This window comes from Saccostrea cucullata, unplaced genomic scaffold, assembly GCF_032062105.1.
Source record: "Saccostrea cucullata isolate Sc308-1 unplaced genomic scaffold, CSIRO_AGI_Scuc_v1 ctg585, whole genome shotgun sequence".
In the NCBI taxonomy this organism is placed as follows: domain Eukaryota; kingdom Metazoa; phylum Mollusca; class Bivalvia; order Ostreida; family Ostreidae; genus Saccostrea; species Saccostrea cuccullata.
This window is the reverse complement of record NW_026923868.1, coordinates 59,601-72,916: the sequence shown is the minus strand read 5'-3', so window position 1 is coordinate 72,916 and position 13,316 is coordinate 59,601. Positions and strand designations below refer to the sequence as shown.

Below are 13,316 nucleotides of genomic sequence, written 5' to 3'. Positions count from 1 at the left end.
ATTAAAAATTATCATAAAGTGTAATAAACGCCTTTAACAATTTCCCTGTTTTGCATTATCCTCTGTTCATATAAAACTCTATGTCCATTTAAGTAGGGGTACAACTACGTCAGTTCAAGGTCAGTGCTCTGTTCAGAGTTTAACGAATTGAATATACCCGTGAAACATAAACTATTTTGTAAACAGGACACAAGCTTTGTGTAAACACCATGTTTGTTCAATTGTTAAAGGCTGCACACACCACTGAGCACGGACTGAAATTATACACTGAACACGTTTTACTTTCGAAAAGTTACACTTTGAATATTCTAGAGTATAGTTTTAATATTTTCCTTTATATACAACAAAACTGCCAGTCTTCTTATTTATTAAGAATATAATTCTAATTTGTGCAAGCCAATCAAACCCGACCAGACATTGGAAGTTTCAAAACCTTTAAGCTGAAATAAGATTCTTTTTATATTTTCTTGTGAAATACATGTACCCTTGTACACGTAATATGTAAGTCGTGATATTATAAAGAAGATTTGAGAAAATCTTTATTTTCAAATCTATTTCTGAGCATCTTTAAGGTTTATGCTCAAATGCATACTTAAGCATGAATATATTCTTAGCCAAGAAAAAAATATTCATAAAAATTTTATGTGTATTTCTTTGCTAAGAAAAGAAATATTCATAAAAATTCTAAGTTTAATTCTTAGCTAAGTTCAATTCTGAGAAAATTAGAACACTGAATGTCACCATAGTTACGCAAAGAAATTCCAGAACAAAAAATGTACATATTTTATGATGGCTGTATTTACTTCTATGTCTATTACATCATAACTGAAATGTACAGCCATGTTATAAACATTGCACATTTGTATTGTAATAGATAGCGTATGTGGCTTTGTCCACTTCCTTGGAACCGGCAGGGATATTTAGAAATAGACTCATCCAATAGGCTGAGCACCCCTCTCAGTAGGTAGAGTGATCCATGAGTATAAAAATAAGACGCTGGCAGCTGCAAGGCCTTTTTGGACGGAATCGGTTGTTGAAATCCAAAAAAAAAGCTAAAGAAGAGAGCGCCATGTAATAAAGTTATTACTGAAGTAATAAAAGATCAAAGGTTAGAAGTGAGACACTAGTAGAAAATGAGCAGTCCAGAGCAATTTTGATGAGGAACAGGGACAAAATAGTTCTGTATAAGGGTGAAGAACCTGGTACTTCACTATGCAATAAGAACTCTGGCTGTTCCAGGAACACAATGTAGGTTACCTTGCTCATGAACCATTCAATTTATCTGAAAATAGATTTTATCAATAATAACTCAGACAGAGTAAAAGGAAATATATGAAAATATTAATGAACGGACTTCAAGTCCCTTGTAGAATTCAGGAGGTTTATACGTTAAAGGATCAAACCAGTTGATAAATATCTCAATGTAAAAAAAGTTTTATTAGTTGTTGTAGAACAATTTCATAATTAAAAGATTAAAATTTCTTTTGTTCATTATTGTTTTTTATTGATAAAGAAAAATTAAGAATTCTTATCTACTTTAGATTCCTTTGGAGGACACTTAGATTTATGTCAATACTTAAGTGCGAAATATGTTTTTAAATAACCTTAAAGTATTTCTACCAATTGAAGTAAAAGGTATAGAAATGAAGTAAAAATGCATAGCAAAAGTGATTTTGGGAAAATAATTATATATCAAGAAGTTTTATAAATCCCGGCCGAGGTCTAAATGTAAACCCCTTCAATGGTTTATGGTGACGTCTTTATATGCGTGAAAAACTATCGAAAAAAAAGTAAAACAACATTCAATCAGTCAAAATTTATACCCTCGGCTTGAAAAGTTGGAGGGTATATATTAATCGGTATGTTCCTTCGTCTGTACGTCTAGCTGTCCGTCCATTCGTCCCTCTGTCTGGTACGTTTTGGGTTACCCATCCGCAACTTCTCTTTTACAACTGAGTGGAATTTTATGTATCTTTCACAGAATGTTTGTTACAAATTTTTATTGTGTACCTCCTATTATACTGTTTGATTAGACACGTACATGTATTTTCGGTTTCCCATAGCAAAACACGGACATTGCTTTTATATTCTTACTTATGATGTGAGGTATGGCGGTTTCAGAATAACATTAGATACCACGAGTTATTCTTCTTTACAAGTTACGGTAAAACATTATTTAGCAAAAATGGACATTAGGGGAGGCGGGGGTATCATTTACTGAGTTTATTGCTCACAGGACCCCTAGTTTTGAAATGGCTTTCTTTGCTTAAAAGACATGAGCATGACTCCTAATAAATATCCATTATCGTCGTCAGATAGGAACGTCCAGAAACATATCCTTGCATGTTTTTTTTTTGGTTATTTTTAAAACATGACAAAGAGTACACGTTGGGAATGACCGATCGGCAGGGGATGATAACCCCTCAACTTTTTAGTGGCCATTCTTTGTTCTGTTCCTAATTTGTAATGTTAAATGGACTTTTGAGATTGAATACTGTTCATTGTTTGCACATATTGTCTGAATCTCCGTCATATACATTTCAAATCTGTTAGTTTGTCCGTTTTTACGTCCCTTTCAAGATTTAAGTTTCATATTAAGTTACCACCACTTTCTGGTGGATGGTTGCAAATGTCGGCCTGGAGTTATCTTTTTCGTGCCAGCACTACAGGCACTTTTTTCTGAAATAAATTTTTGACACATAGTATAATAATAACACAAGGTATCTAACTCCGATGTACACTGAGTACCCCCTCCCGTAGAATTGGGCTCATTTACACTTTCAGAGGAAATGCACGGGGAAACTGTTCATACCTATGCCTTCTACGATTATTTATCTACACAAACATATCTGGCATGCTTGTCTTAATTTTCTTTTATCTCCATAATCAGCCTCAAAACTCTTCTCGCCGAGTGGAAAGTGTAATTTGACCATAGAATGGTATCTTATAGTCTCAGACTGAATGCATAAAATCAAAATCAAGGAGAAAAAGAATTAAATAATACTTCCTATATTTTGAGAAAAATAAAAGAAATTCACTTCAAGAAAAATATCGTGAAACTAAAGTTTCCAAGTTCAACGATATACACTTAATTATAAATCATTAAATCAATAGCTATTGTCTCTACTATTTTTTTCATTTTATTATATATATGGGAAGAAAATTGTGAGGTGGCACAAGAGAGGAGGAGTCTTAAGAATGCAGATCTCTTAGCAGACTGCAGGTATAAAGGCTGGAGTGTCTGGCTGTATTGAGGTAAGCTGTAGAAATTTCTTAGCGCAATCAGTGTGGAAGCTGCTAACGCGATTAGATGTGTCAGAAAGATTTTTCAAGAAAGCAGCAAGATGACTGGGAGAAGCAACAGAAAATTCATCCAGTTGGATATGTCACCGCTGAGATGAACTTGCTGGAAGTCAGGATCCATCGAGTAGAAGAATGCTTAAGAGTGCCAAGTTGACAGCAGAAAACCAGTCTCGTTTAAAAATCATCATTTCATAAGATCTATAGTCGATATAATGACCTTGTCGGTAAATACCGTTTATCATTGAGTCAAATACTGACTAACGTTTTTCATACTTATTGTTATTCCTTTATTTAAACACTGAATTTACGATGGATTTTTCCTTAATCCCGAATATGAGAAGGAGCATACAGCGGGTGTGACCAATTATCAGGAAAAAAAACCTCCTACATGGCACCTGATCCCACCCCTGATGTTTTGAAGGTCCGTGTTTGCTCCGCTTCTATTCTGTAAAGTTTAATTGACTTAAGATCCTGACAAATTTTCGTCATTTCTACACATTTATTATATGGAGGAGACTTAATATCATCATGTCACAGTTTTTAGAAAAGTTAATATTTCTTTGAATTGTTTTTCTTCTTGGGCTTGGAGAATACCTTCCATCCCCCTCCCCACCCCCCAAAAAGCACAACAAGAGTAATCATGATACAATTCTTTTATCTTTCAGTAGCACTAATTTTCTAAAAGAACAAAAACCTGGAAAATATTAGTTAATTCTTCAGAGGAAAGCAAAATTGTTAAAATCCTCATAGATTCACCTGGCTTCGTATAAATTTTTTAAAAATTTTACATAATACTTTAAGCACTAAGCTAGCGTATTCTGAAATTTATTTTCATCTGTAAACTTTTACTGAGTTTGTCCATATTTGTAATTTATTGAAGTATACAGCAAAACTCGATTATAACGAAGTCACTGGGACCCATGAAATTACTTCGCTATATCCGTAATTCTTTATAAACGTATAAGAAATTAATTAAATTTATATAGCTGGGGATCCAAGATGACTTCGCTATATCCGTAAATTCGCAATATCCGTGTTCGTACTAACCGAGTTTTGCTGTAAACTATAATTGTTTTTCCTTATTGTTTCAACTATCTGATTGGCTCAAACTGGATCACATGATCAAGTATAAAAAAGTGTTACAGACTGGATGTTTCTATTTTGAAAATTTATAAACCCGCTTTTTCTAAAATTAGAATGTTTTTCTGTGATGCAACAATAGTGTTGACGTCACAATAGTATTTATAGACTGGATGTATCTAAAAATAGATACTGCAGCTGTTTTTATTACTGTGACGTCATAATGCAATGACATAACAATGCCTTGTATGAGAAGGTACTGAGTATTATAGAGAAGGATTTTAAGACATTTCTTATCAACTGATAAAAAATAATGAAACAATTGTAGCCTTTTGTGTCGGTACAATCCCTCGATATATAGACCCTAGAGAAAGCATATCGACCGAGCACGATATACTTTCTTTAAAGTCTATATATCGAGGGATTGACCTCATCAAAAGGCTATAATTGTATAATATTTTCCAAGTATAATTTCTTCTATGCAAGAAAAGAAAACAGTTTGCTTAGTAAATGTAATACATAAATTTCAATTAAAAGAGATTCTGATAATGATAAATGTAACTGAACTCAATTAAATGAATTACATTTTCGTTCAAGTAATTTACATAAACAGATCCTTTTTAGAATTTTTCCAATCCAAATTGAAGAATGAACTTTTTATTGTTCGTATTGAAGATACATTATTGAGTATGACTCAAACATTAGCATATATCCCCTCCGATGAAACGGATCCAACAAGTAACTGGTAACACCTGCGGTACTCTTCCTGTAATACAAAGAAGAGCATGGAGGAAACAAGTTGTTTTTGTGAAACACTAGTGCACAAAGTTCAAAAAGCTATTTTAGGCATATAGGTCACAGTCAAGGTCACAAGATCATTGGTTTAAAATATATTTTATTCATTTAGAAATGGACTGAACAGTAGGCATAAATGCCTATGATCGATCTCTCCTTGAGGTTCGCAGGTAGGTTAAGGTAACAACCAAATATTCTACTTGCCTATATGATATGACGTCATAGTAAGCTATATGACGTGAAGTTTAGAGATAACAATTTCTTATAATCGATATCTTAGATTCATTTGAGGTCGTCAAAATTAATCAAAATATGCAGAGGCATAAAACAAACAGAGTTTTGTCGTTTCTGGGTCTCTGTAGTTATCACAGGGGTTAAATATCAAACCCGTGACGTCATGACTGTAGATCATGCAGTAGCAGAGAGAAAGTGAAACGTAACGAGAATTCATGTAAACAAACACAAGAAATCGGAATTTAAAAGCATTTAGAATTAATATCATGTGTGATTCATGTGGGAATAAAGCTTATGAATAAGGTATTGTGATATACTTCAACAATTTCTTCGTAAAATTAAAGCAGGAAAGGTGTTTACTTGCCGATCAGCCTTTCCTCTGTCTTTCGTTACAAATAAGATGCAAAAGTTCAACACTACGCCGCACACTTTGAAACTTAATTTTTGTTTCTATCTAAAGGTCTTATTCTTTTGTTTTTGGAAAGTGCTGCTAGAATCGTATGGTTTACGGGAATTAATGCATTTTTTCGATGTTATGAACAAAATGTAAAAATTTTGGGAATTTTTTGTCAGAAAGTGTTGAATAATTATTTTTGTGATAGGACAGTAAGATTCTAGCAGCAATTTTCATGGTACAAAGATGTTTTTACATAATTATTATTACAAATTGAAATTAATTATCCCCGGGGTAGTGTTGAACTTTTCACTTTTTCATTAAGGCATATTTTCTAATTATAGTCGTCATGTGGTGACGTCGTGATGAAGTGCTTCATGTAGTATAAGTCCCATTGAAGTCTATAGAATGCATAATTACAACAAACGTATTATGCTTGTCTTTTCCGATTTATTAGTGTTACATAATTATAAAAAAGTCTTAATTCGCCGAATTCTGGTCCATGTGCTGCCTTAACATACCCGCGTTGATGTCATCTGCAAGAACATGGTTAATGGAGTATGCATTCCAAATATGAAGTCGCATACCAAATAAGAAGTTTCTGTCTCTCACGGTTCAAATGTTATTGTGAAGTTAAAATTGACAACAGACAGAAAAACGCATCAACAGATAAACAAACAGACAAACACACAGACAGGACCAAAACAGTATACCGTCCGGATCTTTTTATCCGGGCGCATAAAAAAACTCAGTATGCTCCGCATATTATTTAAAATAACAGATATATTAATGACAAAAATTTGAAAATGAATACAATGTATTTATCATAGAATTAATTATACCATTTGTTTGAAATACAATATGTCAGAAAATATATATTAAAATAGGTCATAATAAGTTATATTAATGCAATGTCTTTTAAAAAGACTGTTGGTGTGTTTTACAATTAGAAGAATGTTGATTGCAAACATATTTAATCAAAACTTACAAGCGTTGTGATGACTTCTGGTCGCCTGGTCTGGATCTGTCGGACTCGTGTAAATATGTCCACCTCTCCGTCCATACGAAGCTGTTCAAGGGCGTTATATAAAACACAGAATATCCCAGCTGGACCAGCACCATTGCTTTAAATTCAAAATAAATTAATAATAACATGTCCATACGTCGATTGGGAAGCATTACATATCATTAAAATAAAAACGATTTAACAACATACACGTAAGAAGATTTAATATCAAAGATCTTTGTAGAGTGCATTTGCAATCAATTCTGATATGATTTTTTAAATATCTTATTTTCAAAGTGTACGAAATAATCGTTTCGATGGACGTCAGTTTCTCATATTAGTATTTGGAAAAGAATTTAAACACATATGTTACAATATATTTTTACCTGCTTATGACGAGCGATGTTGATGCATTTCCTTTTTCTAGCAGCAGTTTTGCTACTTTTAGTAAAGCGGCATCATTTTCAGATGGAATTCGGAAGACTTCAACATACGATTTATAATCCTTGGTTCATGAAACACATTAAATCTTATATAATTTATGGTTAAGAAACCAAATTAAACTTTCAAAAGAATTATTGAAAAATAAAGAAACAAACTTTCTTAAGTTTTAGCAGCATAATCGACTTACATCTGTTGATATAAGAAGACGATCTTGTTGGATACCATCACTGTCAAACCCATTGTTTTTAGTACTTATGGTAAAAGGTTTACACTGTTGCTTTTCTCCTCCATTGGGAAGCCAGTTAGTTCCCTTGTTATAAACGAATTAACATCTGTTTATTGCAGTTTTTACCATTTAGACAATGGAAAACATAGGAATCTTTCGAATACACAGGAATTAAACATTTAAATAAAGCAATATTCGAAAAGTTTACAAAACCAGAGTGTCTGTCAGAACAGTATTTTAAAAAAAGAAGACTGTGATGTATTCCAAATAAAAAGTAATCTACCACATTATCGTCATTTAGAACCACCACTGATTCCACGTCATGGTCCTTACACAGTCTCCATACATCTACCTCAGTATCAGGAAGAGGATTCTGGGTAACAATAAATCCTAGTGGATTCGTAAATGTCTGAAAGTTTCATTAGATATTGTCTGTGATACTTTTTTACGTATACAGCAAAACTCGATTAGTACGAACACGGATGTTGCGAATTTACGGATATAGCGAAGTTATCTTGGATCCCCAGCTATATAAATTTAACAAATTCCATATACGGATATAACGAATTACGGATATAGCGAAGTAATTTCACAGGTCCCAGTGACTTCGTTATAACCGAGTTTTACTGTAGTACTAAAATTGTCCAAAAATGTAAAAATCATCTAATTTGTCTCTGTCATACATTCTTTTTAAATTAGATTTGGTGTAATGCTTTTGATTTTCTTAAAGAAATTTTTAATTCGAAACGACTTAATAGCATTTTAACTCATAAAACAAAATTTGTTAGAAATGGCGTTTACTAATTGAATGAATATAAAGAAAATTTACTCATTAAAAACAAAACCAAAAACAATTATTTAAGAGATAAATTTTCCTTATATATTGAAGTCGAAATGATGATACTTACGGAAACGAAAACTGCATTTATATAGTCATTTCTTCCTCGTACATATGTTGTTATGAAGGGTCTGTATTTTGATGCTGAAATATTCAAGTATTCAAATGAATGAGCATAATAGGTATAATAAGTGCAGGTGATAATGTGACCAAATCCTACCTGGTAAAATATTCATATCAACATTTTTGGTTCGGTTCGAGGGTTTCAAAGCATCTTCTTTGGTCTCAATATCGTAAACAGGTTTCAAAGCCACTAATAACTGAAAAGCATTCAAATGTAAAATACAATGCAAAGCTTAACAAAATGATCAGGCTATGTAAACGAGTGGTCACTTTAAACGATAAGGGTTTAGGTCATACCACCTGGTCATTCATCTAACCTGGAACTCCTTGTTCAGTTGTTGTTGATTAAAAGGCGAGGCATCATTCAAAAGCGTGAGTACTTTTGCTCGAAAGTCATGTTCAGATATCACAGTCTCTATATCTTGGAATCCACAAAGTAAGGCTTTATGTAAAAACACATACTGCTCCTGTAGTGAAATACTGATGGTGTAAATACTATGAACAAAAGAAGGGCATTTTGAGATGGCATTATTGAAACAAATAATTTCATATATATTATAAGTATATTTGTAAACACATGATGAAATCTTACAACTGTCTGAACCATGCTCATACGGTCCTCTCTCATTTGCTTCACAAAATCAAAAACGTTGATCCGCCCCGTTTCTCTCCCTTGTTGTAGTAACACATTAAGACCAATATATGTTCCCGTTCTACCCACTCCGGCACTGAAAGGTCAGAGTTCATGTAGTTGATTGTTTGTTCCTGTGAAATTTTATACAGTACATATATATGTCACAGATGGTGAAATGTCAAGTTTCAACCGAGACTCAAATCCGGGGCCTCTGATATACCGTGACAGTGCTCCTGGTTGAGACTTGACTTTTCACCACCTGTGACACATTATATTTTCAACAGTGAAAAACGTTTTCAAAAGAAAGTTTTTTTTTTATTTTTTTTAAGTAAAGTATGAAAGCATATCAAAATGACATACTTTTACAGCGTGACAGAATATCAGAATTGTGCAGAACTAACTATACTAGAAAGTGTCGTAAAATAACTCTTTGGTCTGTTATTAAAAGGAGAGACGGTACGAAATCATTCCGACAATGACCTAATCTGCTAAAGTGTTGAAATCCATGTTTGTGAAATTTTTCATTTTACATTGTTAATCTATGCCATCCTAAGAGCTGAACATTAATGTCATATAACCTTTGACAATATATTACAAAAGACAGTGGAAAAGGGAAAATCATAGAAAGTTAAATAAACAAACCATTCATGTTTTGTTGAATATGGAAATTTCACAGATTTTTAAAAAAATATTTTCACTCTTGCCTAGCAAGTGTGAATATAAGAAAAACCCTCTCTCGTTCGTGTAAAAAATTCAAACTACAAAAAACTGATAATCTTCTTTGTTATTTTGTTTATGTAGTGCATTTTATGATATATCTAATAGGTTATGTTTAACTTTTAATTTTGTATGTGCGAGATCAAATAACCTAAGCTAGATATTTTGATGTATAAAGAAAAAAAACAGCAGTACTGAAAATGAAATAAAAAGAATTAACAAAAAGTAGGAAAAAATTAAATCAAAATTAAATCTTCATTCATTTAAAGGAGGTCGTAATGACCCAGTTAAAAGAATTCACTCAGTACAATATACATGTATCATTTGCAATGTTTGGGTGAATAATTCGATATAATTTAGAAAGGGCAAAGCATATACTGATTTTTAGGAGGACGGAGATAAATACATTGTCACATTATAGTAAAAAGAAAATAAAAGTAAAAGTCAAATTAAAAATTACATTAAAAAGAAATACAGACAGAAAAACGAATAATGGACACTTTGCTATTGCATAAGCAAGTCTGGTCTCTAACCAGAAGAGCTAATATGACTTTAAATGAGATAATTCATTATATCTTCAGCAGCATTTGTGTTTCTTATTTACTTTTGTTACTTATTTTTTTATCACTTACCTGCAATGAACCAATAATGGAGGTCCAGTTTGCCATACTTTCAAAACAGCTCTGTGGAACTGAACGAGTTCTATCTCTTCTGGGGTTCCGTGGTCTGGCCAAGCTGTGTAGTGGAACTGGGTAATTGTCCTCAGTTCATTTGGCTGTAAGGAATGGTGAGATTTAAAATGCAGTCGTCTAGAAGTTCCAATAAAAGTTATTGCAAAATAAAGCGTCTTATTAAGGAAAATGAATCAATGCTGTATATTAATATTTTTGTCAATATGTAGTTTGTAGTAACCTAAGAATATAACGTACATTTTGCCTCTTTATTGACAGCTTTCGAACTGTGTAGAAAGCATATTCAGATTCTTCCAACAAGGAAACCTTACATTGACCAATTTTCATCGGGTGATCCTTATTTGGCCAATACTGAGTACATTTGTTCTAAATTAATGATGTAAATGCAAATATAAAGTTACAAATAAAAAGCCTGAAACAAGCAAAAAACAAAAAAAAAAAAAAACATGCAAGAAATATACATATATAGGGTTATCTTTTTTTAAATGTTTGGTTGCCAACTCATGACCGGTTGGACAAATATGGCCCGGCTAAAAATCTTCTTTTCACATTGAAGGAAATTAATTTTTTCTAATTCCTTTTATACCGTCAACAAACATATTGATATTTTCTGGAAAAAAAAGGTTTTCCAAACCACCTATCGACCCAATAATTTTACTCTGAGTCAGGAAAGGGCAACTGGGCATACATTATTTAAAAATGGCCCAAAACATAAAAAAACAATGTACAAAAATTTAATTGAAACATGAAGAAAATTATAAATTCTCTTGGTTTTTAATAATAATTTATAAATATTAATAATTAATAATTTGTATACCTTTCCATTCTCGACAATATTTGTGAGTATTAGAACACAATCAATATTCTCTTGTAATACCATTCTCCAAAAGTCTGCTATTGTATTCTTCGAAGGACCTGAAGGCAAAATATAAATTAAATCAGTTCATATTCAACGCAAGTCTTGACAGCTTTTACATGTTATTTTTTCATGAATTTATTTGATGTGGTGCACATAAAGGAAAACATGTATTATGAGAGAAGGAATATAAAAAAGTTGTTTTTTTAAGTATAATACCAAGAAGAAATGTTTTAAAAATGCATGAACTTAAGTGAGTTAAATCTTCTGTTATACAGGAAAAACTTGAAAATGATTTACTGAAAGAGACCACGTGAACAATTATACTATGGCGTCATATAATGACAAACATTTAAGAACAAAAATACCCCATTATTCTGAACAGAGACAGTGTTTTTTTTAAGCAGAATATTCCAAGGATAGAAGATATATAACTGCAAAAAAAAAAAATTTGCTACCTTTTTGCAAAGTTTTGAAGTGAATTGAAACTAGGCCAAATCCCAGTCAAATTATCCAATGAGAAAAAATTGATTTGGAATTGTGCAGCACTTCTATTCATGTGCAAAATGATCTTCTCAGAATAATACACAAAATATATGAAATTAAATACTACGATATTGCAATTTTGCCAAAGATTTTTGTTGATATGTTTTATTACTGCGAGTAGTAAAAAAAATATTACCTCATGTCATAATAGAAAATGACAATAACATGACTTAGGAATGAACTAGGAATGTAAAAGAAAATGAATCCATTGTTTATTTTTATCACTTCATGTACATAGAAATGTATAGCCAGCCTTAACTCACCTGAAAATACAAAAAGCTTAAATATATTCAATTTATGTTAACTTTGAAATTATACCTCATTAGATGTAACGATATAAATCAAATTTAAATAGCAGGAGAGAGTACTGGCATTATTTCCTTAATTCTAATGTGTTTGGGCGAGACGAGAGAGGTGTTTGCTAGTGATTTATGAAAGATTTTTTTTGCAAAACGCAAAAAAGAAAAGACTTATACCTTGTGTTGCAATGAAGCGACTTTCACCATTCAAATCCTAGAAAAATAATAATCAAAGACAATCCAAAGAATATTTTAAGTTCAGAAATATTTTCTTCAAATATTGTTTTTTTTTTACCCTGACATAGTAATAACAAATTTTGTAAATAAAACACCTTTACCCTGACATAGTTTGCATTTATGTAATCATTGTCGTCTTTGTTCCATTTCTCTTTGAGGATAACTCTAGAGTGTTCATCTAAAAAAAAGTGTGTTGTAGAAATGTCCCTATAAGATTTTCATAAAAATATTTCATTTTTTTAATAAGAAACTCATAATCTCCTTTTAATTAAAAAGCATCCATAAATCTTAAGAGTTTGTTGTTCATTTTTTTTAATTTGACTATGACAAATGCAATGAATATGACTTGTGCATGAAAAATAATTCTTACAAGGAAATGTTGTTTTGAATCGGTTCTTGACGAGATTTTCTTTCTCCCGAGCCGTGTGGCATTTATTTACGTCCCCATGAGGAAGTCTCTTGATTTGATTTTGAAAATAGAACAAATTGTTTCAAAATAAAGTATTTGTGACAAACTCGAAAAAAGCAAACGAAACATAATGAAAGAATGTTAAGTTAGGAAGACTGGGTAACTTGTAGACTTCTTTAATACATGAAATTTTTTTTGTTAATATATGTATTCTACAAAGTTTGTAGAAGATTGTTGAAAATAAAGCAGAACATTCATTTTAGTAGATAGCCATATTTTCTAACCTTCTTATACACACGGATAATAAAACTTAATAAACATCAAAATATGATGTATTAACATGTATATTAGGGTAGGCAAAAAAATTGGAAATACTCATATTTCCCAGGAAACTGAGAAATACTCGTAATTCCTTGGAATTATGGTATTTTCCGGGAAATATTGGGAAATATATAAAAGCTTCATATTTATTAATTAGATATA

General features: G+C 31.8%; 1 protein-coding gene across 9 annotated transcripts in view; it reads right to left on the bottom strand.

Annotated features, from left to right (window-relative positions):
• Positions 1-13,316, bottom strand: part of LOC134265131 (receptor-type tyrosine-protein phosphatase kappa-like) — a 189,990-nt gene that overhangs the window by 148,966 nt on the left and 27,708 nt on the right. For 2 of the 9 annotated variants that reach the window (XM_062747371.1, XM_062747380.1), the window contains exons 12-23: positions 12,795-12,882; positions 12,526-12,602; positions 12,365-12,401; positions 11,304-11,401; positions 10,724-10,852; positions 10,427-10,569; positions 9,036-9,171; positions 8,761-8,910; positions 8,541-8,640; positions 8,391-8,464; positions 7,766-7,891; positions 7,444-7,566 (exon numbers count right to left, since the gene is read on the bottom strand). In XM_062747371.1, the coding sequence (XP_062603355.1) occupies positions 7,444-7,566; positions 7,766-7,891; positions 8,391-8,464; positions 8,541-8,640; positions 8,761-8,910; positions 9,036-9,171; positions 10,427-10,569; positions 10,724-10,852; positions 11,304-11,401; positions 12,365-12,401; positions 12,526-12,602; positions 12,795-12,882 (1,281 nt within the window). Of the gene's footprint in view, positions 1-3,997; positions 5,150-6,794; positions 6,931-7,198; positions 7,318-7,443; positions 7,567-7,765; positions 7,892-8,390; positions 8,465-8,540; positions 8,641-8,760; positions 8,911-9,035; positions 9,172-10,426; positions 10,570-10,723; positions 10,853-11,303; positions 11,402-12,364; positions 12,402-12,525; positions 12,603-12,794; positions 12,883-13,316 lie in introns of those variants that run through there. The other 7 variants (XM_062747379.1, XM_062747376.1, XM_062747375.1 and 4 more) reach the window with 7 other exon arrangements.